Source organism: Castor canadensis, chromosome 2 (genome assembly GCF_047511655.1).
Source record: "Castor canadensis chromosome 2, mCasCan1.hap1v2, whole genome shotgun sequence".
In the NCBI taxonomy this organism is placed as follows: Eukaryota; Metazoa; Chordata; class Mammalia; order Rodentia; family Castoridae; genus Castor; species Castor canadensis.
In genome coordinates this window covers 17771161-17796185 of record NC_133387.1, presented here as the reverse complement: position 1 = coordinate 17796185, position 25025 = coordinate 17771161, and the positions used below count along the sequence as shown (strand labels likewise).

At 39.6% G+C, this 25025-nt stretch overlaps 1 protein-coding gene across 7 annotated transcripts in view; it reads right to left on the bottom strand.

Annotated features, from left to right (window-relative positions):
• Positions 1-1997: 1997 nt before the first annotated feature.
• Positions 1998-25025, bottom strand: part of Dgki (diacylglycerol kinase iota) — a 444865-nt gene continuing 421837 nt past the window's right edge. For all 7 annotated transcript variants that reach the window (XM_074062275.1, XM_074062281.1, XM_074062280.1 and 4 more), the window contains 5 exons: positions 22288-22325; positions 19049-19169; positions 9649-9685; positions 8014-8113; positions 1998-3657 (listed from right to left, as the gene is read on the bottom strand). In XM_074062275.1, coding sequence (XP_073918376.1) covers positions 3541-3657; positions 8014-8113; positions 9649-9685; positions 19049-19169; positions 22288-22325 — 413 coding nt within the window. In that variant the 3' untranslated portion in view covers positions 1998-3540. The remainder of the gene's footprint in view (positions 3658-8013; positions 8114-9648; positions 9686-19048; positions 19170-22287; positions 22326-25025) is intronic.

Below are 25025 nucleotides of genomic sequence, written 5' to 3'. Positions count from 1 at the left end.
TGTTAACAGTGTTTATCTCTGGGGACTAAGACAGGACGCCAAAACAGAGTGATGTCTTAATGTTTCATGTGATACTATCTGTGGTATTAGAATTTTTTAAATAAAAGGCCTGTACTGCTTTCATAGCAAAAATAAAATGTAAATAATTGTTAATAAAATTGAAATGGAATAAAATGAAACTGCTACCCCTCATGTTCTAAGACATGAATATCATGAGGATTCCAGCAAATAAATTTCCAAAATCTTTTAGGCAAAGAAACGGTTACTAGGTCCCAGTGCAAATGTACTACCCCTGGAGTACCTCACAGTACAGATGATCTGGCTGGGCAGTTACTACGAGAAGACAGAGAGCAGGAGAGCATACGAGGCTTTCTACCAGGTGGTACTAATTTCATTGCTGTGTATCTGCCAGCTAAATTCTGTTTCAGAACTTGCACTGGTTTCAGTCATCACCTCTGTAGAGGTAACCAGAACTCAAAAGCAAAATTCCAATTTGTGGTTTGATTTACTTCTTGGTTTAGTAATCCTCTCCTGTTTTTTATGGAGTCCTCAAATGTGATAAAGCCCAGCTATATTGTGCGCTAGTTCACTGACAGTGTAATACAAGGATATAAGATGGAAAAAATGACTACCTTTAAGGTTAGTAACTCTTCATTTTTCATTCCTCCGAATCTAAAAGTAGAATCCCAGAGCAGACAGTGCCACAATAAGGACTAAACAGAATGCCAGCTAGGCTGGCTACTCCTTGCAGCACTATCTCAGCAGGCTTTGTGAAGCTGTAGGTAAAACTATAGGTACATATTTTTATGTTCATTGAAGTTGTATGGGTTTTCAGACCAGGCTTAGACCATTTGCTCTGCATTTCCTGATGGCAGAAAAGGGGATGTCATATACCTAAGCAGAGATGGAAACTCCTGAATGATTTAGCCTCAGCTCTTTCCAAAGCCCAGGACTATCACACACACCAACCAATTTAAAAAAAACAAAAAACAAAAACCAAAAAACCCAAAAGCAATGCTATAGGAGGTAGATTTAACATTGAAGCCATTAAATGTATGGCTGTTCTGCTTCTCCCACCTCTTTTGTTGTTTGGAAAGCCCAAGTCCTAAAGGAATTTACTTTTCCAAAGAGATAGATCATGTATTATTCTCCATCAATAATGTAGACTTACAATGCTTTTATGAACTATTTCCAGATGCACCAGGACCCTGACAGTAGTCAGTACTTCTACCAGGGCTTTATTTGTGTCTTCAGTTGGAGCTATTTGAATTGGCCCATAGCCAACTGTACCCTAAATTTTCTCTTGGCTGTCTAAAGCATTCACAGAGAAATGTGAGATGGTAGCTGAAGAAAACAGAGTTCTTCATCCAGCTGTGGTAGTTGGGTACCTGACTGCTTGGCCAAATGTTTGGCTCAATCCAGGAAATGGTAGTCACCATGCAAGGCCAGGTTCCAGTCTGTTTTAAGGATTATATTATATTTCTGTCATCAAAAACTTCCTTGACAGTCCATCAATTGAAAAACTTCCAGCAGAAGCTCGGTGATTAAATTCTCCTGGACTATATTTTTTTCCAGCTTCTGGAAACAATCTACTGCAATCCCTCCTTCCCTCACCATAAAATCCAAAAGAGAGCTCCATCTCAGAGATTGATTTATGGAAACAGATTACTCATACCCAACCTATTCTCCCACAGCTGGAAGTAATGCCAACAATTTTATTTTGAAATGACTATGAAGAGACTGTGGTAATAAAATCCCCACCCACTGAAAAGCTGTTCCAACTTAATGTAGTACATTATATCCATACTTCCAAAATGATGATATGTGACCAACACCGTGTGATTCAAATAAACAATATGTCACCACAGGACCTTTAAGTTAAATGTACAGAAAGGGTCATTTGTGGTCACATGCAGAAGCATGAGGGAAACATTTTTCTATGTCCAAGAGCAAAGTGGAAGGAAACTCAGAAGACACCAACTTTAGACAAAAGAAAATTCCTCAGACACCCACTTTTATTTTTGACTTATACTCTAGTCAAGAAGATACTTGGACGGAAAGAAGACTTTTTCTCCTGATGCTTTAGCTATCACAGAGTCGCACCTGATCCATGTTGCAATTCCACCACCAGACACACGTTTCTGGCTAGACTCCCAAAGTGGTTTGCACTAACAACTTTCTCATCGGGGAAAAAAAAGTAGCAAAAGGGATATTTGATACTACCCCGTGCATAGAAAATGGGGTTATCACATATGACTTCAGGTCCTGACAAGTAATAGTGGAGCATACATCAGAAAGACCCAGGCATCCTGGAAATCTGGCAGTGGAACCTATTAAGTGAGCTTTAGCTTTGGGTCAAGCCGTCCTTGAAGTAATGAAAGCCAAAAATCTAGAAGGAAAACCTAAACTGGAACCCCTCTCAGCACTGTATCCAAGAGTCTATAGTTATTAGCCTCAGTGCTATATTCCAAAGATTGTTTGCTTGCTCAAGTGTATTATCTTGACATGTTGCTACTTTTGCTGTTTTTTTTTCAAGTCGATTAGGCTGCTATTATCACTCCACAAAGACTAGAAGTAAACATTGTGAGAGTGCTCCATTTCCTGTAACCACAGGTCCTTCATAGTTTCTGCCCTGCAATTGAAACAGCACTTAGAATTGAGTGGTTCTGCATACTAGCTATGGGCCTTTGTTTAATCTTTTGCTCATGTCTATTGCAGCAAAAGGCAAAGATGGCTACACATAGGCAGTACAGAGCTGTACAAACAGCCCAAGCTGAACAGTCCTGCATGGCTCTTGGCAACAGCTCAGCTGCCCAGGATGACCCCTGGGTAACCTCTCCGAGGTGCCTCTGAGCACAGCCAGCTCCCATGCCACCTCACCATACCTCAGAGATATAGCACACAAGTTGACATTACCCATGTGGCACTCCAGCTCCTATATAATGAAATAGGAGGGACAGGGGTGGGGGAGAGGGGACATGCAAGAGTCACTAAGTAGTCTTGGCATATTTAGTCTTGAAAATGGAAGTGGTTTTACAGTTATATTTCTGCAGAACATCCAGAGGCTTTAAAAGACCTTCAGACAATCTTGTTTTCTTCAAAGACTGAATGGAAAGAGAAGAAATAATATATATTTTTGAGTTGATGGGTAATTACAGTAGAATTGTATGGTACAGGGGAAAAATGAATGCATGGGGGAGGAGGGAGCAGTGCCATTTATACAAATATCCTTTGAATCTTTAAAATAAATTATACAGGTGAACACAGAAGTTCATGCTACTTGCTGAAAGCAATAAGATCAAATTTTGTGGAATTTGTATTCCACAAATCTCCAGGTAGCCTGCCTCCTTCTCAGTGGGCTATCATGTTCTGTTGTACATCTTGGTAGCCCTTAAAAACTGGTGGCATGGTCTCAGATAGATTCTTGCAGGAGAGAGACAGATATATGGATTCCATCAGCTTCTTCCAGGGGAGCTGCCCGATTGCTGGGAGGGCACAGGTGATACGCTTGCTCACAGTCGCCTTGCCTGTTTACCAGTGTCAAACAGCAGTTTCCAGGTCCTCATGGCCAATGATCTTATAGTTCTGGAGGCTTTCTAGGTAAGCAGCCAAATCTGGATCCCCCGCCTGCTGTGCTCTGTCTTGAGGTGTCTTACCCTACAGACAACAGTGAAAAGGAAAAAGAAACAAACACTTGGAGTGAGATAATATACATAGATTTTCACGAAAACAGAGCTATCCAAAGACTGCTCACTAGTAAGGACCCTTTCACGTTTGATGTTTTAGAGTTTATGAGATAGTTTCCAATCTACTGTTTTTAATAGTCAGCATTCTATCAGGCACATGCAATGGGTGAGTTAAAGGGTCTGTAGCGTGGCCGTGGGAGTGGTGTATCTCACAAAGCAAAGGCTCCCAGACTCTCACTAGTATTCACAGGGAAACTGTGGAACACTAGGTTTTAAATCTGGGTCCATTTTAGAAGAAGGGGGGAGAGAGAAAAAAACACTGAAAAAAAAGTAGTAAGGTAGGTAATTCTATTTTCTAGTTGAGGATTCTATTATTCTAAACTCTGGAGAATGACCAGTAGAGACAGAGAGGAAAGGATAGTCCTCACAAATGATCTGGAAGTTTCCTTTGCTGCTTTCAAAGTCTTCCATCAAGTTCTCCCTGATTTATAATTAACTATCTGAATCTCTCCAAAAAATGGATTAATTTCTGAAAACAAAGTGTGGCTACTGATTAAAGGAATCTTCAGAAAGTAGAAAAGCACAAGAAGAAAGTAAAAATTGCTCATCATTCCACTAAACTAAGAAAAGCACTGTTAACCTTCCAATGAGCAACTATTTTTTATCTTTTCCTACACCTTTACAGGTAACTATTTTTATATTTTACAAGAAGAAAATCATGTTTTGTTTATATATCATTATGTAACCTTTTTCACGTAGTAATATAATTTCATGCCATTAAATCTTCTATATAAACATATTAAATTATCCTATAATTTTTTAGAACCTGCTATCATGTTTTGTCTACATTTGGTAACACACACATATATTTGCTATGTATAAGTTTGATATTTTTAAATGAAACCAGTGAATAGGAAGGAGTCAGCAGTAAGGGAAGGGAGAGTATCAATTCTTTTGAATGCTTGTAGAAATTAACAACCCTTGAAACTTTTAGTTTTTGCTCAATGATATAGTATTATCTATTTAGAAAGTCAAATTAAGTTCTAAGGGAAGGGAAAAGTCATGATAATTATACCAAAGAAATAGTTCCATGTAGAAAAGCTCATGAGTTTTAAAAAAATTATGAAAGATATCTTGTCTCTACCTCAGGAATCCCAATGGATACTGCTGACCTCAAGTCCACACGCTCCTAAGAACCTCCTAGAGCATCTAAGGTGGAGGATAAAAGAAAAACAACAGTGACTCTCCTGAAATTTTACTTATGTGATTGGGACTTAATATTGAAGCATGAGCTGAGGGTTCCAATAATAATTTTCACTCAATATTTTTTACAGTGTCAGTAAACTATCCTGCCTTTACTTCAATAATAATGAGATGGACATTCCTATCTTCTAAATATTCAGAAAGGTGGGCTCAGGTGGGCCTCTAAGTTGACTTTTTAAAATTAATTCTTCTCAAAGAAGAGAATTTCCAGGAGATCACTTCTATCCAAAAAGTTCCAGGAGAAGATCCAGTCACAAGTATCATGCTTTTAACCTAGCTTTAAGTCACTCTGTGATAAGATGATATGATGCCTAAAAAAATGAATTAAAACTGTATGACTTCATAGATAAGATCTCTAGAACAAAAGGAAGAAGAAAGGATAAAAAACGTAATGGGGGGCAAATTTGATCAAAGTACATTGTGTGCATGCATGAAAATATTACAACGAAACCTCTTTATACAATTAATATAAACCAACTTAAAAAAGAGAACAAAAGATCTCTACAACATAATGTTGAGTGAAAACTTCTGTTATAGAATAGCATATACAGTATAACTTCATCTAATTTAGAGAAAAATGAGAGGGTCAGGGGCCACTAGTGGTTTGTGCCTGTAATTCCAGCTACGCAGGAGGCAGAGATCTGGAGGATCACCATTTGCCTCAGCCAGGGCAAAGAGTTAGTGAGACCGTATCTCAAAAATAAGTTGGGCAACACATGTCCATGATCCCAGCTATGAAGGAGGCCACAAGTACAGGGATCACAGTCTGAGGCTGGCCCCACACAAATACAGGAGATCTTTCCTAAAAAAATATCTAAAGCAAAAAAGGTCTGGGGGCGGGTATGGCTTAAGTGCTAGAGCTCCTGCCTAGCAAGTGCAAGTCCCTAAGTTTAAACCCCAGTCTGAGAGAGAAAGAAAGAGAAGAGAGAGAGAGAGAGAGAGAGAATGAATATTTGGAGAGAGACCAATATAGTTTAATAATATTTAGGTGTAGATTGTGAGTACCAGTGCTATTTGGTTTTGCGCGTGTGCTTTTCTATGATGCTACTTTTTTTGTGTGAGAGTGTACAAATTTTTAATAGTAAAAAACAAAGTTATTTGCATTTTAACAAAAGCATACAAAACAGGAAGAAATCTCAAAGCACAATGAGTTCATTTATTTGATTCAGAAACTTAGTACAAAAAAGGTGAACCTACCCACAAGTCAGATCTCCTTATTCCCAGTTTGTTTGTCCATTCATTTCATATATCTCCTCCTTTTTTTTTTCTTTTTTAAATTATCTGACTTCGGTGTGGAACCAGCCTTTGTGTAGTAAGTGGGCAGCTACTCTGCTGAGGTCTGAGTGGCCCCTGCCAGGCCATCCCTACCTAGCTTGCCCTGGACTGATCCTGCTACAGGATATCATTTCTCAGTTAGGCTAAACACTCAAACATCATGTGCAACATCACCTGGGAAGAATATCACATTGCATGATTATCTGCCTTTTGGAATAATATAGCCAGCTTACTAGCCAGAAAGGTAACAGCTCAGCTAGAAACCAAAACACAACTAAAGTGATTTTTTTTTTAGTATTGGGGTTTGAACTCAGGGCCTCGTGCTTGCTAGGCAGGTGCTCTACCTTTTGAACTATTCTGCCAGCTCCACAGTTAAGTGTTTGATCAGCCTCAGGAAGAGTGAGGCACCCAGAGAGCAAGGATGCTGATAGATTGCCAGGGAAGTGGAGAATTTTAGGCAGTGTAAATGATTCAGAAAGAGAGGAAGGTCTACTCAGGAGACAGTTACTCTACAATGTGCACCACAGCTCAAGACACTTTCAGGGCCAAAACTGCCCATTTCCAGATTAAATAAGTCAAATGGAGTCTAAGTCATTGATTAGGCTGCTGAGTTACATACCTATGTATCATGACTGTGCTTATTGGCTCAAAACCTGCTAACGTCATACCCATGTAATGAAAGATTCACCTATATGTTAAAATTCTTCTCTACACATCTCCATAATTAAGTGGTTAGCTGAGTGTTAGTCTGGGAATATAGCTCAATGGTAGAGCACTTGCAAAGAAAACAACCCACCATATATAGACATTTTTTTCTAAAACTCTTGAGTGCTTATCAGGATCTTCTATAGGGTTGATATCCAACTCCTGTTTAATTCCATGTGTCAAGCTTTTTTCTTGGATGTTCTCTGTAAATTGAATCCACTTATGATGTAGTCTGATCCCAGCTCTCAGAGTCTCATGATGCCTCACCTCTGCCTGTGGGCACTTTCTGATCAAAGTGGCATATATACATAGATGTCATCCCAACAATTTCTGATCTCACTATCCTCTTAATATATTTACACACTTCGTATTCATATTTAAATAATTTTTGCTGCAAAGAAAGCAATCACATTTCAAACCACACATCCTTAAATACTATTGTGTAGTAACAAAACAGATTATTCAAGCCACACATGAAAACCAATTTTGTTGCTTTGTTGTCATACTTCATCCTGCTGAGGCAATACAATATTCTATCACCAAGTAGAAAGTCTATCTGCTAAAACAACAGAGGGTTGAATATTAAAAAAGCAAGTTTTTTGAGGGCCCCATTTAACCTTCTTTAGGTTACAGTTTCTGCACCTGTCAATGACAGTAATTCTTACCCTAATCTATTGAGTTCACGTTTAGGGAACATATGGAAAGATACTTTTAAAAATAAAAAGGTAAAAAACTATCACAAACACATAGATTTAAGATTGTAACCTTCTCAAAGTACTCAAGGTCTTTTACCTCCCCACCACTTGCCTGCCGATTATCAGCAAAACAATCCTGAAGTTCCAAGGCCAGCATGCTCAGAGGTTTATAAAGTGCCATAGGCAAGCACACACACCCTCCCTTTGTGCTTATACATTTAAAATGCAGTTTCTCTAAATGAAGCACTCTATTTTTTTTTTCCTTTTTCCAAAGCCCCAGGCACTTCCATAAGCACAGAAAGGATGCCTGGGCTGTGGGCACAAGAAATGGCAGCAGTGCCTGCAAACTCGCCCAGTGGCAGCATGCTTGCATTCGCTCATCCAGTTACCTTGGAGTCCGTCTTTCTCAGAGATGCTCCTGCATCCACCAAAAGCTGGCACACAGCCCGGTTCCGTTGGCAGGCAGCCTTGTGTAGTGCAGTCTCACCCCTAAATCAAAGATGAAATGGGAAATCACCCATAAAAGGGTTGGAGACAGGCATGGGGATGGGTGCAGCAGGTGGGGAGAGGGGACTTAGCCTATGCTGCTGGCTGCTGGGTGCTCCTCTGCCTTCTTCCTGTGGGCAACTGACACCAAGGCTGCAGGGTATATTCTGGGGAGATGGGAAAGAGGGTGACTAAAACTTCCTTGAGTTCCTCTTCAACTGACCTGATATCTGATTCTAGTCTCTTTTCTGAACAATACTAGGCATACTGATAATTTTCAAACTACTACTGTTTGATTTAGGATATATTCAATGACCAATTGTGCAGACATTTCTGAATATCCATTTTGGCAAAAGATAAAGAGCTCTCAATGGAGTGCATAGGAAGCCACATAGAAGTCCCCTCGGCACATCTCACAGCATTTGGCAGGCACCAATTCAAATACATCCCAATTTCAAAGGACTAAGCTGATACCCTTTCTCTCAGCCCACTTGAGTTCCTGTGAGTGACAGGTGGAAGGACTGAGAGGCTCCGTGAGATTCTAGGAGAGTTCATAGGCCCAAGAGCTCCCCAGTAGGCAGGCAGCAGGCCTGAGACTAGTCTCTCAGGTTGGGGACATGGGAAAGGGGACAGTTTCTAGTCTCTTCAGGCAGTTGAAGGAGGAGAAAGAATACTCCTATTCTGAGCTCTAAAGTAAAAAGATACATAATGCCAAAGCGTTTGATGAAAAAATCTAATGTCACCCTTAGAGAAGGCAAATTGGATGAGCGGCACCATGTACAACCATGCCAACAAGACATGTGTGTGGACCAGGTAGTGTCTGCAGTGTCAAGTAACTCATAACTGTAGCCCTTACCACGAGCCCTCCACTCCTAATTCTTCTGCTCCTGCCTGTTCAGCTGTTCACCTGCTCATTCCTCTCCACCCCCATCATCTTTATTCCTTTCTGAATTTCTCTAGTGACTCCCATATGGTTTTTCAGGGTTAGCTGCTTGACCTTTCTTTGTTCCTGTTGATGGAGCAGTAGCTATTTTGTTGCCAGAGGAATAGGAAAGTTGAAAACAAATGTTATCAGTTTAGGGACCATCCCAGAGCTGATGACTGATTTACTATGTTCTCACTTCTCTAGTGGTGGTACATAACTTACTCTGTTACAGACTAACAGGGAGAAGTTGTGTTGTAACATGCAAAGGATGCTTTAGGGCACCAGAATCTCATTTTCTGGTAAGAAAGAATAACTGTTACAGGTACAGATAAAGGGAAATGTGCTTAATTAGACTTGTTAGCAGTCCAAGACACCCCAGTATAAAGTGTTTTGCTTTAGGAAGTCTAAAATGTACCCAGCATTAACTAGGCACGCAGTCATTATTACACTTGTCATCAACTTTTGTTGTATAATATTTTACTCAGCAGATTAGCTCTGCATAGTTAGATACAGTTGAAAGTGGACTTTTAATGCAATTAAAATGACCAGATATGCCTTCTAGACATGATCTGTAGAAAATAATCTAGACTATGTAACAAAAGGAAACACTCACGTTTCACTGTCTGCCATATCCAGTAACTCTGAAGGTCCTAAAAGAGAAAAAAGCAAGATGGCCATCAAAAACAACCTCCAAAACTAACCACCAAAAGATAATCCACAGTGATAGAATTAAAATGCCTTAGAAAGGTGAATTGAAAAAGAATAATTCAATGATAAGGATAATAAGACAAAAAGAAAAAAAGGATTCTTCTATCTCTTAATCACCAATCTTCCAACCTCCATGAACCAATATGGAATGGATATCCAAAAGATGCTGTGAGCTTTGCCATCCAGAATCTTTTATTTGAACTGAATAAAATTTAACTGAAATAGAACCGAAAAACAATGCAGTGACTAACTAGAGAGAAAGGAACCAATGAGTGGTCTTGGAGGACTGTTTTGCACTCTCCAGCTGCAGGTTAGAAGGGACTGGTCTTCCATAGCATAACATGAAAATTCTAAGGCACTGCATGCATCACCTAGTCCAATCTCTTTAGTTTAGAATTAGCATAAAATTCTGTTTTCTGAAAATCTCTCTTCTAAGATCTGGAAGAAATCTTACACATACATGTCAAATGATTATAGATGCATCATTAATTGAGATATACCATGAGTTTGCCTTTTCTCAATGTTTAATTTGTTTAGCTATAAATGAATTCTGTGAACACTACTTGGAATATCCACCCTTCTTTCTTCTGACTGGTGTTTCGGTCTCTGCAATCCCTTGCTCTATCTAGTGTGCAGTTACCTTCTGAGACCCATTTCCTCTGAAAACTCCCCTATGGCACCACTCAACATACTGTATTAAATACCTGGTTTTATATGGCCCCTCATTTTAAATACTGACCTTACTTCCAATACTTGAGTGGATAATTTGATTTATCATCTGCATTGGGACCATCCAAGGCAAGTGAGGCTATTTGATCACATTGACCGAGCATAGTACTTGTAAAACTATTTTGAAATCACTATAAATTTATTTTTCTCTGTATCTGGACTCTAATAAGCCTCTGGAAGTTTTGGCCTATGCTTTGCACACCACTGTATTCTTCCTGGGTGCCTCACACAGAGTCTGATACCAAACATTTCTCAAATTTTAGGTTGAGCAAATGGACAAATACACTTGGAAATGCCAAATCTGGTTCTTGGTAGTATTGGGCTAAGAACCCAAAATTTTAGTCTCTAGTGATGTGATCCTTGTGATTTGCTCTCTGTATTGGTTGAAGTCATCATTTTTGAAAATAACTTGTTGTTCATAATAGAAGAAGAAGAGGAAGAAGACGTTAGTAACTATGAACATCATTGGCCAAGGCGATGACGAAGACGTTATGGGACCTTTACACTCCTCCTGGTCATCCATAATCTTCACTTACTTGCTCTCAGTGAATTGTCTCTTGTAATGTCTCTCTCTCTGTCTCTATCTCTCTCTGTCTCTCTGTATCTCTCTCTCTTATCTTATTTGACAACTAAACTCTCACAGGTCTCTGTCTGGAATGTGATTAGCATACAGAAACTTACTAAGAACAATATACAGGTCTTATATCACCTACTGCTTATTCTCAAATATTTAATGGAGTTCACAGTTTTTCTCTTAGATCCACCCTTCCTTAATTTGTTGCCAAAGTTCTCTTTTCTCACATAAGCTAAACTGGTAATGGGTCACTTGACCATGTAATTCTCAGGTTTTCCTAGCTCTAAATACCTGATCTCCTACTCTCCCTATCCAGAACAGCCTTTCTTTCCTAAATGTATGCCTAAATTTGACATGTTCTTCCAGATCCAGACTAGAATAAGATTCTCTGAAAAGATGACCTTAGAAGTAATCTATCTGATCTCTGAATTCCCATAATGCTATTTGCTTTTCAACTATATATCTGTCTCCTTAAATAGATTAACCTAAATCTGAGTGCGAGAATACCTTAATTATATTTTTGTATTCCTGTATATAATATTAACAATTCAATAAATATTTACCTCATCCGTTTTTGCTTTTAAGTTCTATGATGCTAAGAAAATGTTTGTTCCTCACTTCTATGATTATGAGTAATAAACCCTTCTTCTTCCACCTCACACACACCCAAAGAGGTATGGGGTAGTGATTAGGAGTGAGGTTTCTGGAGTCTTACCTCCCCACCCCCAGTTTTGAAACCCCAATAGCTGATCAGATTTGGGGTAGGTTCATGTTCATTTAGTTCCTCAATCTCTTAGCTGTCATATATGCAAAGTGAATTAACAATATTTATCTCACAGAGTTGTTGTGTGGTTTCATGAGTCCATCCATGAAATGTGCTTACAACAGTGCCTAGGGTACCACAAACCTTGTTCCAAGTTTGGAGAGCAGTAACTGCTATTCTTGGCATACAATAGCTAATAATTCTAAGTCAAAATACTGCACCATCAGTGATGTACAAGGGCCACTTCACTCTCACTACATTTGAAGCCACTTGCTGATTCAAATTGTATGTCCTAAGAACCAAACACTCCAGGCCGGTTCAATTGCTGACAGGGCATCCTTAACATGATCAGGAGTGAGAGGCTCAAAGTGCCTGATGGTCCTTCTAAAGAGCTCCCTTTAGCAACCCTGTTAAGTCATTCATTTTGAGACAAATTTTATGCATATAAGCAGTCTAACCTCACTTGCAGCTACACTCCCATCACTGTTGCTAACTGCACAGCAATTTAGGCAGCTCAGAAGTATTTTAATTGTACTAAAACAGCAACAGTTTGACAATCTGAAGATAGGACAAAGAAAAGAAAGGACCTTGTTCCTCCAATGTCTAACCGGAATCACTACAACTGCAGCCACCTCAGTCATTCCAGCTATGATTGGCTGGATATGCTGGTAGCCACCCAGACCCACTGTTCTCTATTTAATCCTCTGCAGCTGACAGAGAGGAGAGACAGAGGCATGGACACTAAAACACAGACACTTTTGCTCTTAATTAATATCTAAAGAATCTAAAATTCAGAGTTTAAAGAATGACTCTAGAATAACTGATTCACTTAACCCCAATATCCCTTACCCAGGATCAAACAGACAATCACAAGATAGAACATTTTGGACACTGTCAAAGTTTCAAATGCCTTGTGAAGAGGGAAGACAAGAGAAAACATAAAGTTTGAATTTCTTCAATGCTTATCAACAGGTGACATTTGGGCTTGGGGCTTATTTTATATATGCATATTTTCCCATTGTGGATACACCCTTCTCCCTCAAGGAATTCAAAGTACTACCATTGGATTGGCAGCTGACAAACTCACTATTCCCTGAGTATAAAAGGAAATCTTGGATTTCTGTCCCTCCCAGGGTTTATTAAATGTTTACATTCCATCCTACAGCTGACCTATACCAGAAAACAACTGTAAAATCTGTATTGAGGACTGAGGGAGCAAATTTCTCCATGAAATTTTTAGTTCTCCCTGAACCCTGCACCAGTTGTCACTGGAGCAAGGATTCTGACACATGCAAATGTCCCTTGCTGGAAGTAAGAATATGGTGGGCAGAGGACAAAGCATACAAGGAAAGGAAGTGAACCTCAAAACGCTTTAGTTTTAACTCCCTGTATAATGGAGATAAGAAAACTTCCTGTACAGAGTTGTAAGAATTTAATGTGTTAATACATTCAACATGTAGAACAATAAATAGCAGTGATGATTGTTATTATCTTTTTTTTTCCCAAAAGTGCCTGGGACAGGATTAAATTTTTAATGAATGAATGAATGAATGACACTTTTAAATCATTTTGGATCACATTCAGTATTATTTTTTTCTTCTGAGACAGACCCACAATTGAAACATGGATTTAAAAGACTGTAAAGTAATGGAAATGGCCTGAAAATTGAAGGAAATAAACATCTGTTGAGGAAATACATGCGTCACTATTCAGGCAAAGTCCAGGGCTTGGGAAAGGAGGCAAAACTTCACAAATCTTTTACGATGAAACAGAGAGGAAAACGGTAAGCAATCGAGCCTTCTGAATTGCAAGTGTGCTGGCCAGGGCTCAGCCTGTAGCTCTTCACTTGGCCACCCCAGTTCTTGCAGATGCAACTTTATCATCCTTATTGTATTTGTTTTGTGTATGATGTGCTTTTTGCAACATGCTTTCTTTAATTTGCTTCCCATACCCATGCATCCAAATCCCCTTTTCTATTCCTTCCACTCCCCATGGCCTCCCTCTCAGAACCTCATTTCCCATTAGTCTCCCTGACACTGCCAGCAGACCATTCCAAATCCCCCTCTGCCCCTCCACCACAGCACAAAGGCTGCACAGATGTGGGGAAAGCTGGCACTGGGAAGGCCAGCAGTACTGTCATCCTGTCCCAGCAGGACAGTGGTAGTTTCTCTCAGGAACCAGAGGCAGAAAACGGGAGTTAAAAAAAAAAAGAAAGACTGAAGGCAAAAAAAAAAAAGGAGGACAAAATAACCTATTGAAATACAAAAAGGAAATGCATGAGTGAGATTTCTATCAGGAAGAACAGCAGGGGGGCACTGGGATAGGCTGGGGGAGAATAAAAACAAAAGAGCAAAATGCTCAGGGTAGTAAAGGAACAAAACACCACAAAAGTCTCTTGGAGGGGTAAGCTAGGGGGAGGAAGCTGGTAAAAACTATAGTTGAAAGGAGTTGAAAAGCAGCAACCACTCTGGGGAGTCTCTGCTGGAATCCCTGCATCCTTAGCCTCTGCCCTGTCTCTGGAATTGTCCCCTGTCCTCTTCCTCTGTTCTCCTTTCAGCCCTATAAATGCCCAGATTCCAGTTTTTCAAAAGGAAAGCAGCATGCTGATGTGTGAGAGAAGTCCAAGGGAAGATGCCTCCTGTGGCTTTTTCAGAGCACACCACACATCTCACTTCCCACAGCCCCATAGCTAATTTAAAAGAGCCCTTAGAAGAAAAACGCATTGCTGATGGCTGTGTCTGGGAGGAGAACTCATCTCTCATGGCTCTTGTTCAGGAGGTGTCCTCTTGGTTGTGGACTACACTCCTCAATTTATATATACAAGGAAGAAGTCAATGACCACCTAAAATATCCATTCTGCACCTTGAAAAGGGCCCATTGGTTCCTCGGAACTATTGTTAATAAAAGAATCTTTACAGTGAGGTCTCTGAACAACTTTTAGGATTTATCTTATCTGAACACATGGGAAAGGTGTACACCAAATTTAAAAAATGAAAAATAAAAAAGACATCAAGATTTGCAGCATACGGTGGTCAGAAGGAGCTCTCTTGATCTTTGGTATAGTACAAAATTTCAGTTATTCTTTGCTTTGCCTCTTTCTTTCTTTTGGTACTGGCATTAGAACTCAAGGCTCCATGCTTGCTGGGCAGGTGACCTACAATTTGAGCCATGATCCCAGCCCTTTTATCTCTGGTTATTTTTTTATGTATTGTTTTAGATAGGGTCTTGCTTTTTGCATAGGCAAGGCTGGACTGCCATCCTTCAATTTTATGCTTCCCACCATAGCTGGGATGACAGGCTTGCACCACCATGTCCAGATTTTTTCTCTTGAGATGAGGCTTGGTGAACTTTTTGCCTGGGTTAACCTGGAACCATGATCCTCCCAAACTCAGCCTCCCGTATAGCTAGGATGACAGGGCGTACCATCACACACACATGGGGTGCATATCGCCTACTGGCTGGGGTGGGGGTCTCCAATTTTTTGTTTGGTCTGGCCTCAAATCATGATCCTCCCAATCTCAGTGCCCTAAGTAGCTAGGGTTACAGGTGTGAGCCACCAGTTACTGACTTTATCTATTCATTCTTATTTATATAAATTCAAACAAATTAGACTTATCTACTACAAACCTGACATTTATAAATATAATGCCATAATATTATTTACACACCTAAATCCCAGCCTTCCTGTGGCCTCTTAGAAAGGGCTATTAGAGGGCGGGGAGGGGGGACAGGGGGAGGCCATGACAGGGGAATTTCAGAGTTAATGTCCAACGTCAATAAACATGAATTGCATTTGAATTTCCATTATTAAACTATAATAATAAAGGTTAAAAATTGCCATACATAATTCCTGGGCTGCAGGTCATAAGACTTTATTTGCAAACAGAAGAGATGGATTTACTTCACTGTCTTCACTGTCATCCTCCCAGATAGCTGCTGGCTAATTAAAGATCTTAGTGAATCAGGGAGGGTTAAGAAGGTCTCGTGAGACCAGAGGGATCTTTGCCTGAGAGTGAAGTCAAGACAGTCTTGAGATTTTTCTCATGAACATAAATATTAAACAAATTTTCAAAATTTAAGCAGTTTTTCTATACTGGAAAAATAAGCAGCCACCTTCAAAGAACAAATTCCTTTGTGTTCTATGGTTTTGGCAGAGACAGCGTATTATGTGACTCACCCTTTGCAAAAGATAATGAAAATCAATGAGAAATTAATTTCCTATTTGAATTTTAGGCTTTAATCAAAGTGCCAGATGGGATTTGGTGCCAGGCAAGTATGGGTGTGGTGATCTACATGTGAGGTCAGATACTTCAAGCCCTGTGAGTTTAGATTAAAGCTACTTCATGAAACACTGCTGTTTAAGGCAGAGAAAAAAAGGGGCAGCATGGAGAGTGAATAGCCAAGGTATTTTAAGAGTATCATCCCATGCCTCATCATTCACATCCCTGGGGAGACTGAGCTGAAGACAGGGAGTTTCGGTTTGGTCTCAAATATCGCACAAGATACCTTATGTTTACAAAACAGTGTTTTCTTCTTGCATTTTTATTTGCTAAATCTGGCAACCCTAGTTTAAGGCCCAGAAAAAAGAAAGACAGAACTGAGTCAGAAGTTCAGAATATTGAGAGAGTAGGGAACCTCATTTTCAGTTGAGAATGGTCAGTAAGGGAGGGCAGAGATTAAGAAGACCACACTTCTTCCATCAAGCAGTGAAGTCTATCTCCCAACCCCTTGGATCTGAAGTGACTTGTTTTTTTCCACCAGAATGCAGTGGAGATAATGCATAACTTCTTTGCTTAGCCTCAGGAACCCCCAAAACTGCCATGCTGTGAAGAAGTCTGGGATAAAAGACCATAACTGAATAAAGGTGCAAGTGTCCTGACCTTTCCAGCTACCCCAGCTAAGAACTTCGAACATGTGAGAATGTGAAAATCCATTTTAAAGAGAACATTGGTCCAAACAGGGGCTGACTGCAGCCCCCTAGGTGATCCAGCTGACACAAACAGAATTCTAGAAGCAGAGGTGAAATACTGCTTCTTCAGGAAAAGAAAAGAGAAGGGGAGGAAAAACAATTCCTGGATTGTGTGATCATTCAAATACATGGCCAGCATCTTATCCAATTCCAAAGAGAGTGCTACATGCTTAATGATTTGCAAGTAGACATTCAAAGTCATTGGATAAAGGGTAAACTAGAGAGATTAACCAAGAAGACAGCAACTCAGAGAACATTAAACCTGATCTGAGGAAAAATAAAGAAATAGAATTTATCTAATGCTTACCTCCTGAGCTCATTGCACTAGACATCCTGAAAACCGTTTTTTCCTAAGAAGGGAAAAGTAACACAGAATGTGTGACTTTATTCATCTTCCTTGTGCTGGGCTCTAATATTTGGTTCTGTCTCTTATCAACTTTTGGAGAAGTTACAATATGTGAAACAAAACTATGGTGTGTGTGTGTGTGTGTGTGTGTGTTCAGCAGAGATTATGCCACCATTGCTTTTACAAGTCAGGAAGAATGCTTTCAATTGCAGCAGGCAGAAAAAGTAGGAGACAGAAGGATGCATACCCCAGACTCAACACCGCCATACGCCTCATCTACCTGGGCTTTCTAGGGCTGACAGCCTTGGGATTACCCAAACCAGCCTATGGGGGGAAAGGAATTCTCTAATGCTCTCCATTCTCACCTGTCAGACTTTTTTTTCCTAAATAATTCTTTCTACCACAATTCAGTCCAAGGATTCAAGCAAACTCTTCACAGTAAGAAGGCTTTGAAAACAAGGAAAGAAAGTCTGATATGATTGGTAGTCCAATACCTATCTCACAAAATCCTTATGAAGATTAAATGATGGAATGTGTTTGCTATATAAGTATTTGACATATTATGTATGCCTGATACATGGCAGTTGTGTTAACTATGTGTGGCTTTATGATACGACTTAAAACATCTACATTCAACTGTTTTAAATCTGTTTTCACACACGATCATGTTTTCTTCAGCCTGAAATTACTTGAAAGCAGTGACTATATTTTATTTGTGTGTGTGTGTGTGTGTGTGTGTGTGTGTGAGAGAGAGAGAGAGAGAAAGAGAGAAAGAGAGAGAGTGAGAGTCTGTGACAGGCAATCCCTATTAGGAACTCCACAAATATTTGTTAAGGCAATTAACTAATGAATGGGACAAGATGTATTTCATGAGTTGCATTACAAAGAAGCACAAAGGATGTGAACCAATAAAATCTTACTAGCCACAGTTTAAATTTGGGTGCAAAGTGAATAGGGCACAGGCTCAACACTGGCACTCAAAGAAAGTCTTCTAAGACCTCCCTGTACCGAGGTCCCTCATTTCCACTCCTTTTCCCTTTAAAGCAGCCAAGCTGGGCAGATTCCCCCCAGGAATTCCCAGGATCACTGTAAACATGGAAAGCTGAATGTAGTGATTGAGGTTTGTTGTTCATCAGATGTGTTTATGCTTTTGGAGGCAGATGCTATACATCTGCTGCATCCAGCAAGTGATCTTACACTAAATTAGAAACTCAGGAAATATTCTGACATGTTAGTCTGGCCTATCACATAGAGCACAAAAATAATGCCAACCATTTTCAGGGAGAATAAAGTGGGACTTGAGTAGAAAAGATAAATGAGAATCAAACAGCAAAAGCAGAAAAACTAAAGTCAGACATGGTGGTGCACACCTGTAATCTCAGCACTGAAGGGTCTAAGGCAGAAAGATTACAAGTTCCAGGACAGCCTGGGCTACAAAAACAAAAATAAAATCAGCAAACAAAATAATCAAAAAGAATAAAACTCAATATGTTTTGCATATTCAAAATTTACAAAAATTGAGAAACTACAAAGATGGAAAAAAATCATACTCGTGAGTCCTCAAAGATCAGTTGCCAATGTGGACTACAATAGCTGACCCTAACTAGTCAATCCACACAAAGCTCTACAAAATAAAGAACATTATGCTAGGCTGGATTTGTTTTTGTCCTTTATTTCTTAAATTAATTAACCCTCCCCAAATAGCCTGTATAGATCTCTATATGAAAACTGTTTGTCTTAAGTGCTTGGTTAAGAGGATCCATAAGTGTCAGCTGTACTCAAATAAGCAGGAAGAGGCAGCTAAGATTTTGTGAGTATTTCTCCCATTCTGAAGACATCCAGGGTGAAGGTCAACTTAGAAGACGCCATGGTGAATTAATTACATGGACAAGTGATCCTAGGTAAGTTGATTGTGACTACTCACCGTGGTCAAGGATATATTTCACAATCTCCCCATTGCCGGTTGTAGCTGCGTAGTGAAGGAGTGAACAGTGGTCTGGTCCCTGAATTAGCAGACTGCCTCCATTTTTATAGCTTTCTATTAACTGGAAAAAAAGACACACACGGAAAGAAGTTCAGAACAAGAAAAGCTACCTGGCCGTAAAATAAGACTAATGTAGCAAACCATAAATGTTTCTAGCCTCAGAGGAGGACACAGAGAAAGTCAAAGAGACAAAGTACAATTCCTGGACCACATTATCACTCACAGATAGCTGGTGTCTCACCTAGCTCCGGAGAGGGTCTGTGGGCATTGAACGGCTCAAGGAAACTGACATGTGCTGAACTGCTTTTTTCTTTTCTCTGTTGAGCCCTGGTCTGTGCTCAGGGGATTGAGAGGTAGAGAAGAGAACAAAACCTTCCCAAGGTTGGCTTAGTGTTTTCTCAAGTGAGAATAATAACGAATACCAGCAGATGAGCTCATCTTTTAATTATTTTCCTGCCTCTAACAATCCTAAGTACAAACATAAGAGCTTTTCTTCATTTTCCAGCACACAGCCTTCACACTTGCACACATACACATACATAGTTGGCTCCCTTCTTCGTGCAGCTCTGCAGCCTGCCCAAATGCCTACGAAATCAGACAACGCACAGCCAGCAAGGCTACTGGTGAGTCACAGTATGGGAACCGAGTCACTGAAGGGAATGTAATTGGTTCTGTATAAAAAAAAATTGGGAAAAAAAAAAAGACTGGGGGAGGAAATTAAAAAAAAAAAAAAACCAAGAACAGAATTTGGCAGCCTGAGAATAAGGGGTGGTAACTGGGGATATTGAAAATTTGAACATTATAGAAAGTGTTAATGGGTCCCTTTTCTCCAAATTGCTGTAGATCAGGACAATAAGTGCTTTTGTGAAGCTTCTACAAAGGTAGTTGCAGGAAAAATAAGAATCAAAAAACTCAGCAGTTCGTAAGTAAAAGGAATGCAAAAACAAAGATAAATATGATTCAGTCACTGGCTACAAAGACCTCACAGTCTATAGAAAGGACAAAGGTGCAAAGAATTACATAGAAATGGAGAGGGAAACTAGGAGGCTCTCAGAGAAGACAAAACAGGGGCATGGAAAGGAGCCATGGAAGACCGCCTAGAAAACAGATCAAGAGTGGTTGAATGGAGGTAAGGAATCTATGGGAATTTTTAACCCGAAATTGTGGGTTAAGAGGGCAGGAAGAAGGAACTAACAGTCTTCCACAAAGATTTAAAAGAGAATCAGTTCTGTTCGACTGCATTGTTTTGCACTCTCTTTGTGGGCAGATCCATAAAGATGGCAGCACAAACACAGTCAAATACAATCAGAGTCAATAACCTTCACCTTGCCTTTATGTGGGGTTTTTAGACAGGATGGCCATTAAGTGAGCGTATGGGCATCTAATGTGACCCACTGGTACAGCAACTTTCCTTGTTGCTCCTAGGATCTTTCTTCTCCAGTTTCCTCTCTCTTTTGCCTCTAGTAATATTGTCTCTCTCTTTCTCTCTCTCTCTCTCTCTCTCTCTCTCTCACACACACACACACACACACACAGTTTATGTATATTGTGCTTCCTATATCTAGACAGAAAAGGCAAGATGAGAAAGAGAGAAGAAAAATACTCAGAAAGGAAAAGAAAAAAAAAATATAAAAGAAAGTGAAAAGGCTAACAAAGAAAAACTCTCAATACCTATGTTCCATCTTTCAGTAAATAAGGTGTTATTAAATCCCTCTCAGCCATTTAGGGAATAATTATAACATACAATGTAACAAGACAACCAGCTGAATACTGTCTTTTCCCATATTTCAAATAATTCTGTTAGATACAAAAAATGGGTGGTGATACACTCAGGTTTCTGGGAAAATGGTTGTCTACACTAAAGAAAATAAAGTGGAAACATTTCAAATGTATGGGGCTTGCAAAGTTTTCTGGCTTAGGAGTTCTCCAGGGAAAGGATCAGTTTTATGTCTCTTAGAACCTAATATAATACCTTGCAGGAGTGTGGGATAGTACTGGCTTAGGCCACTTCTGGGAAATGGTAATGGACTCACAGGAACACTGATTAGGGAACACTTTTCTCTTCTGGGTAAAAATTCCTAGTGACACTATGATTTGAAAAGTAACATAGGCACCTTCATCAGAACTATATGCCTACAAATTGCAGCTGACCTGCAAATGTTTGTGACCTTCTCCCTTTTTGTTTTCTACCAGTAACCTGTTAAAATGTAGGACAGGTACTCCTTGGCTTATATAACAGATATGCTACAAAAAAAAAAGAAAGAAAGAAAAGAAAAAGAGTGGTATATCTCAGCTTTCTTTCAAGGCATTTATTTTCTCATTCTGCACTGGCACCTCACTGCATGGGCTAATGAGTAAGGCACAGGTTAACACTACAGTATGAATAAAATAGCTAATATTTTAGAGTCCTTTCTGTGTAACGGAAACCGTCTTGACAGCTTTATATGTATGGTTATATTTAATCCTTTTGATAAAACAAAGAAAGAGGCAATATTATTGTCCCGTTCTACATATGAAGAAACTGAGGCACAGAGACAATGCAATAATTGCCTAAAATCACACATATAACAAATGGCAGAGCCAAGATCTGAAAGCAGACAATCTGACTTCAGAATTTAGATTTGCTCTCAAGGTGGTGGTGACTAGTTCCTTCCTCTGAACTAAATTCACCAGAAAATATGAGCACAGATTAAAATGTTCAGAGTGAAACAGATAATCTCTTTTGCTTAACTATGAGCCCCAAAATATAAAACTATAATAATGGAAGATGTAAGCTCTGGGCTAGAGAATGTCTTTCTGGGTATTGTTCAGGTTATTCTTAGCTGCATCCATCCCATTACCTGACTGAAAAAGAAATCCTTAAATTCTTCAAGTGTCAGCCTCTACGGATCAGGAATTCTGGGCACTGTGTGCATTGTACTCTAGGAATATGTGGTAACTTTAATTAACCCAGGGAAGTACAGAGCACTCAACCACAGCCCATTTGCTTTTAGAAAATGGAAAGATGCTATGTGAACTATCCCCATTCTCTTTGCTGATTTCTCAAAAGAGCAACCTTTCTCCTTCTACTCGTCAGTACAGATAATTGATATATGGGATCTTGAAAAATTTGGTGAGGCTTAATATTCACTTAACGTTCTTAAGAGAATCACCAAAGTTTTGAAAGGAGGATATCTTACCTTCATAAGATCACCAGCTATTACTGCCTGCAAGATTGCTGTGAAAGACAAAAGAGAGATGTCCCATTAGTAGAAGACCCTCTCATTAAGATGCTGTAAAAAGATTGGGTCCCTGTTTTAGAGAGGCAGTCTACATTTTGATGGATACCAGGGAAGGAGAAACATGCCAAAGGTTGAATCTTGATCAAACAGATGAAGGTCCCCTCTTCCATCACTTCTCTATCCAGGCACCAATCCCATACGTTATTCTAGAGCCTTCCTAAGCCCCCTCCACAGCTGTGGTATAGCAAAGATAACATGAAATTTGAAGTCAAATTTGATTCAAATCTTAGCTCTGAAACTTAGAAGCTGTGGAACATTGGGTAAGCAATTAAACCCTTGAGCCTCAGTTTCCACAACTGTAAATGAGAAAGTCTAAAGTTACAGGTTGGCTAAAAGATCTAATCATGATGAGATCTTTCTAGTTCTTTCTACTTTGTTCTCTCAGAGTTCAAGAACTCATCACTCTTTTCTGTTGTAAGTGGGATTTTTTGTTTGTCTGTCTGTTTTTTTGGTGGCACTAGGGATTGAATTTAGGGCTTCATGCTTCTTAGACAGGTGCTCTATCACTTGGGCCACTGTGCCATCTTTCTGCATTGGTTATTTTTGAGATAGGATCTCATTTTTCACCTGGGCAGGCCTGAACTGTGATGTTCCTATTTTGCTTCCTGTAGCTAGGATGACAGGTGCACAACCACCTCATCCAGTCACTGATTGAGATGGGATCTCGTGAACCTTTTTTGCCAGGGTTTGAACTGTGATCCTCCTGATCCCCATCATCCAAGTAGCCACTGCACCTGGCCTTATAATATTATAAGTGTTTTAATGGTAAATACAGTGCTATGGATATTAAGAGGGCCAAAGACAGCAAAAAGGAAATAGGTCTATTTTAATTAGGTTCAAACCATGTGTTTTAATGTCAAACCATGTGTTTGACATTAAATTCATAGATGACTGTTATGAAAAGAAGCCTGAAACTTTAGGAAACTTAAACTATTTGTAAGAATATGTAGCCTTGGGGGAAAATAGAAGTGTCTAATGTTTTATGTATGTCATGTAAAGTATAGAAAGGAAATAAGAAAATAATTCATTAAAGGGGAAATATATGAGTGTGTGATAACAATTACACTCCCTAAAGGGAATTATTTGCATCAGTGTGGAAATGACCATTTGCTTGAGTAATTCCTCATTTTGGGTTAGTCAAAAGTATAGTAGGGGAGTGTCAAAAGTTACATGGAGTCACTGAGCAAAAATCTCAAGGCTTTTATATTAAGCATATGAGTCCTTGGTGACCAGATGCAAAGGGCCATAAGCTTGTTAAACTCATTCAATGATGCAGGACTGAGCGCAAAGCAGAAACCTTGAAAACCTATGGGAAGGAGGAGGACTGCTTGAACATGGAAGGAAGGAAGATGCAGGAAGAATGGAAGAATGCAGAGAACGGGAAAGAGAGGGGAGAGGTCCCTTTCCATAGAAAGCTATGAGCAATGCACAGGTTTCATCTCCCTCCAAATCCTAGCACAATGCTTTGCACACTGTAGACATACATCAAATAGTTGTTGAGCTGACTTAAAAGAAAGAAAAGAGAGAAAAGGAAAGAAATGAAGACAGATGAAAATAACAAGGGAATTAGTAAAATGCTACATGTCAAAAGATCCCAAGGAACTCTCATGTGTCTTCCTCATCAATTTATAAGTGGAGACCCTGGTATTTGTAGTAAAGTGACTCTTTTAGAGCACAGTCACAGTCAGCCCCACAATGCAGGCCTCTGTGTCAAGCCCAGGTCTCTGTCCAGTGCTCCAGTGAGTTCACTGTATGCAGGGCTCTAACTAGGCTCTGTGAAGCAGAAAATACTGTTGCCAGGTTTCTAGCATCATGGAAAAAGTGCTAGACTGGGTTTTAGTTCTAACACTGCAATTTATAGGGCACATAAATTTAACAAGTTATTCAATCTTCTCGAGCCAATTTTCTCATTTTACAAATGAAGTTAACAGCTGTACTGCTCACCTCTGTATCAAGGATCAAAGCTTAAAAAGTGCTTTACAAACAGGCATGCTATATAAACAGATGGGGGAGTAGTCAGTAAATCTATGACTGCACATAAGTTCATGAAAAATACAGATGGATACTTCAGAAGGAGTCTTCTAATAAGATAAACCTGGCACGCGACGTTGAACTGATGTACCTCTGTTCACACAACACCCATCAGAGTAGAAGCACAGATAAAGAAGCCAAGGGAGGTGTTTAACCTCAAGACACAAACCCTACGTCAGAGCACAGTGAAGGAGAGGTTGGAGAAAGTGTTAGTAATCTTGGGTCTGAGGAAACAAATCAGGTTGGGCTTCTTTACTATAGGATGTTCTCTTGGTTGAAGTACAATACCCAGATTATCCATGAAATAAGGTGCAGAAAATTGCATGAGGGAGCAGTCAATGCAAAGCCTTGTAACACACACATGGAAGACCAGACCAATAGCATAACCTGTGGTTTCAAGACCATAGTGAACCTTTTCTCAGAACTTAAAAGTTCAGAAAAAGAGAAAGAGAGAGACCGCAATAGTCAAAAAAAAAGAAGGCGAGAGAGAAAAATGAAGTCATTACTTTAAAGCATTTATATAATAAAATTTGGTGCATGTTAGTCATAAAACAAGACAATAAAAGAATTCCCCAGGACAAGGTCTATTTAAGAATCTCAATCAA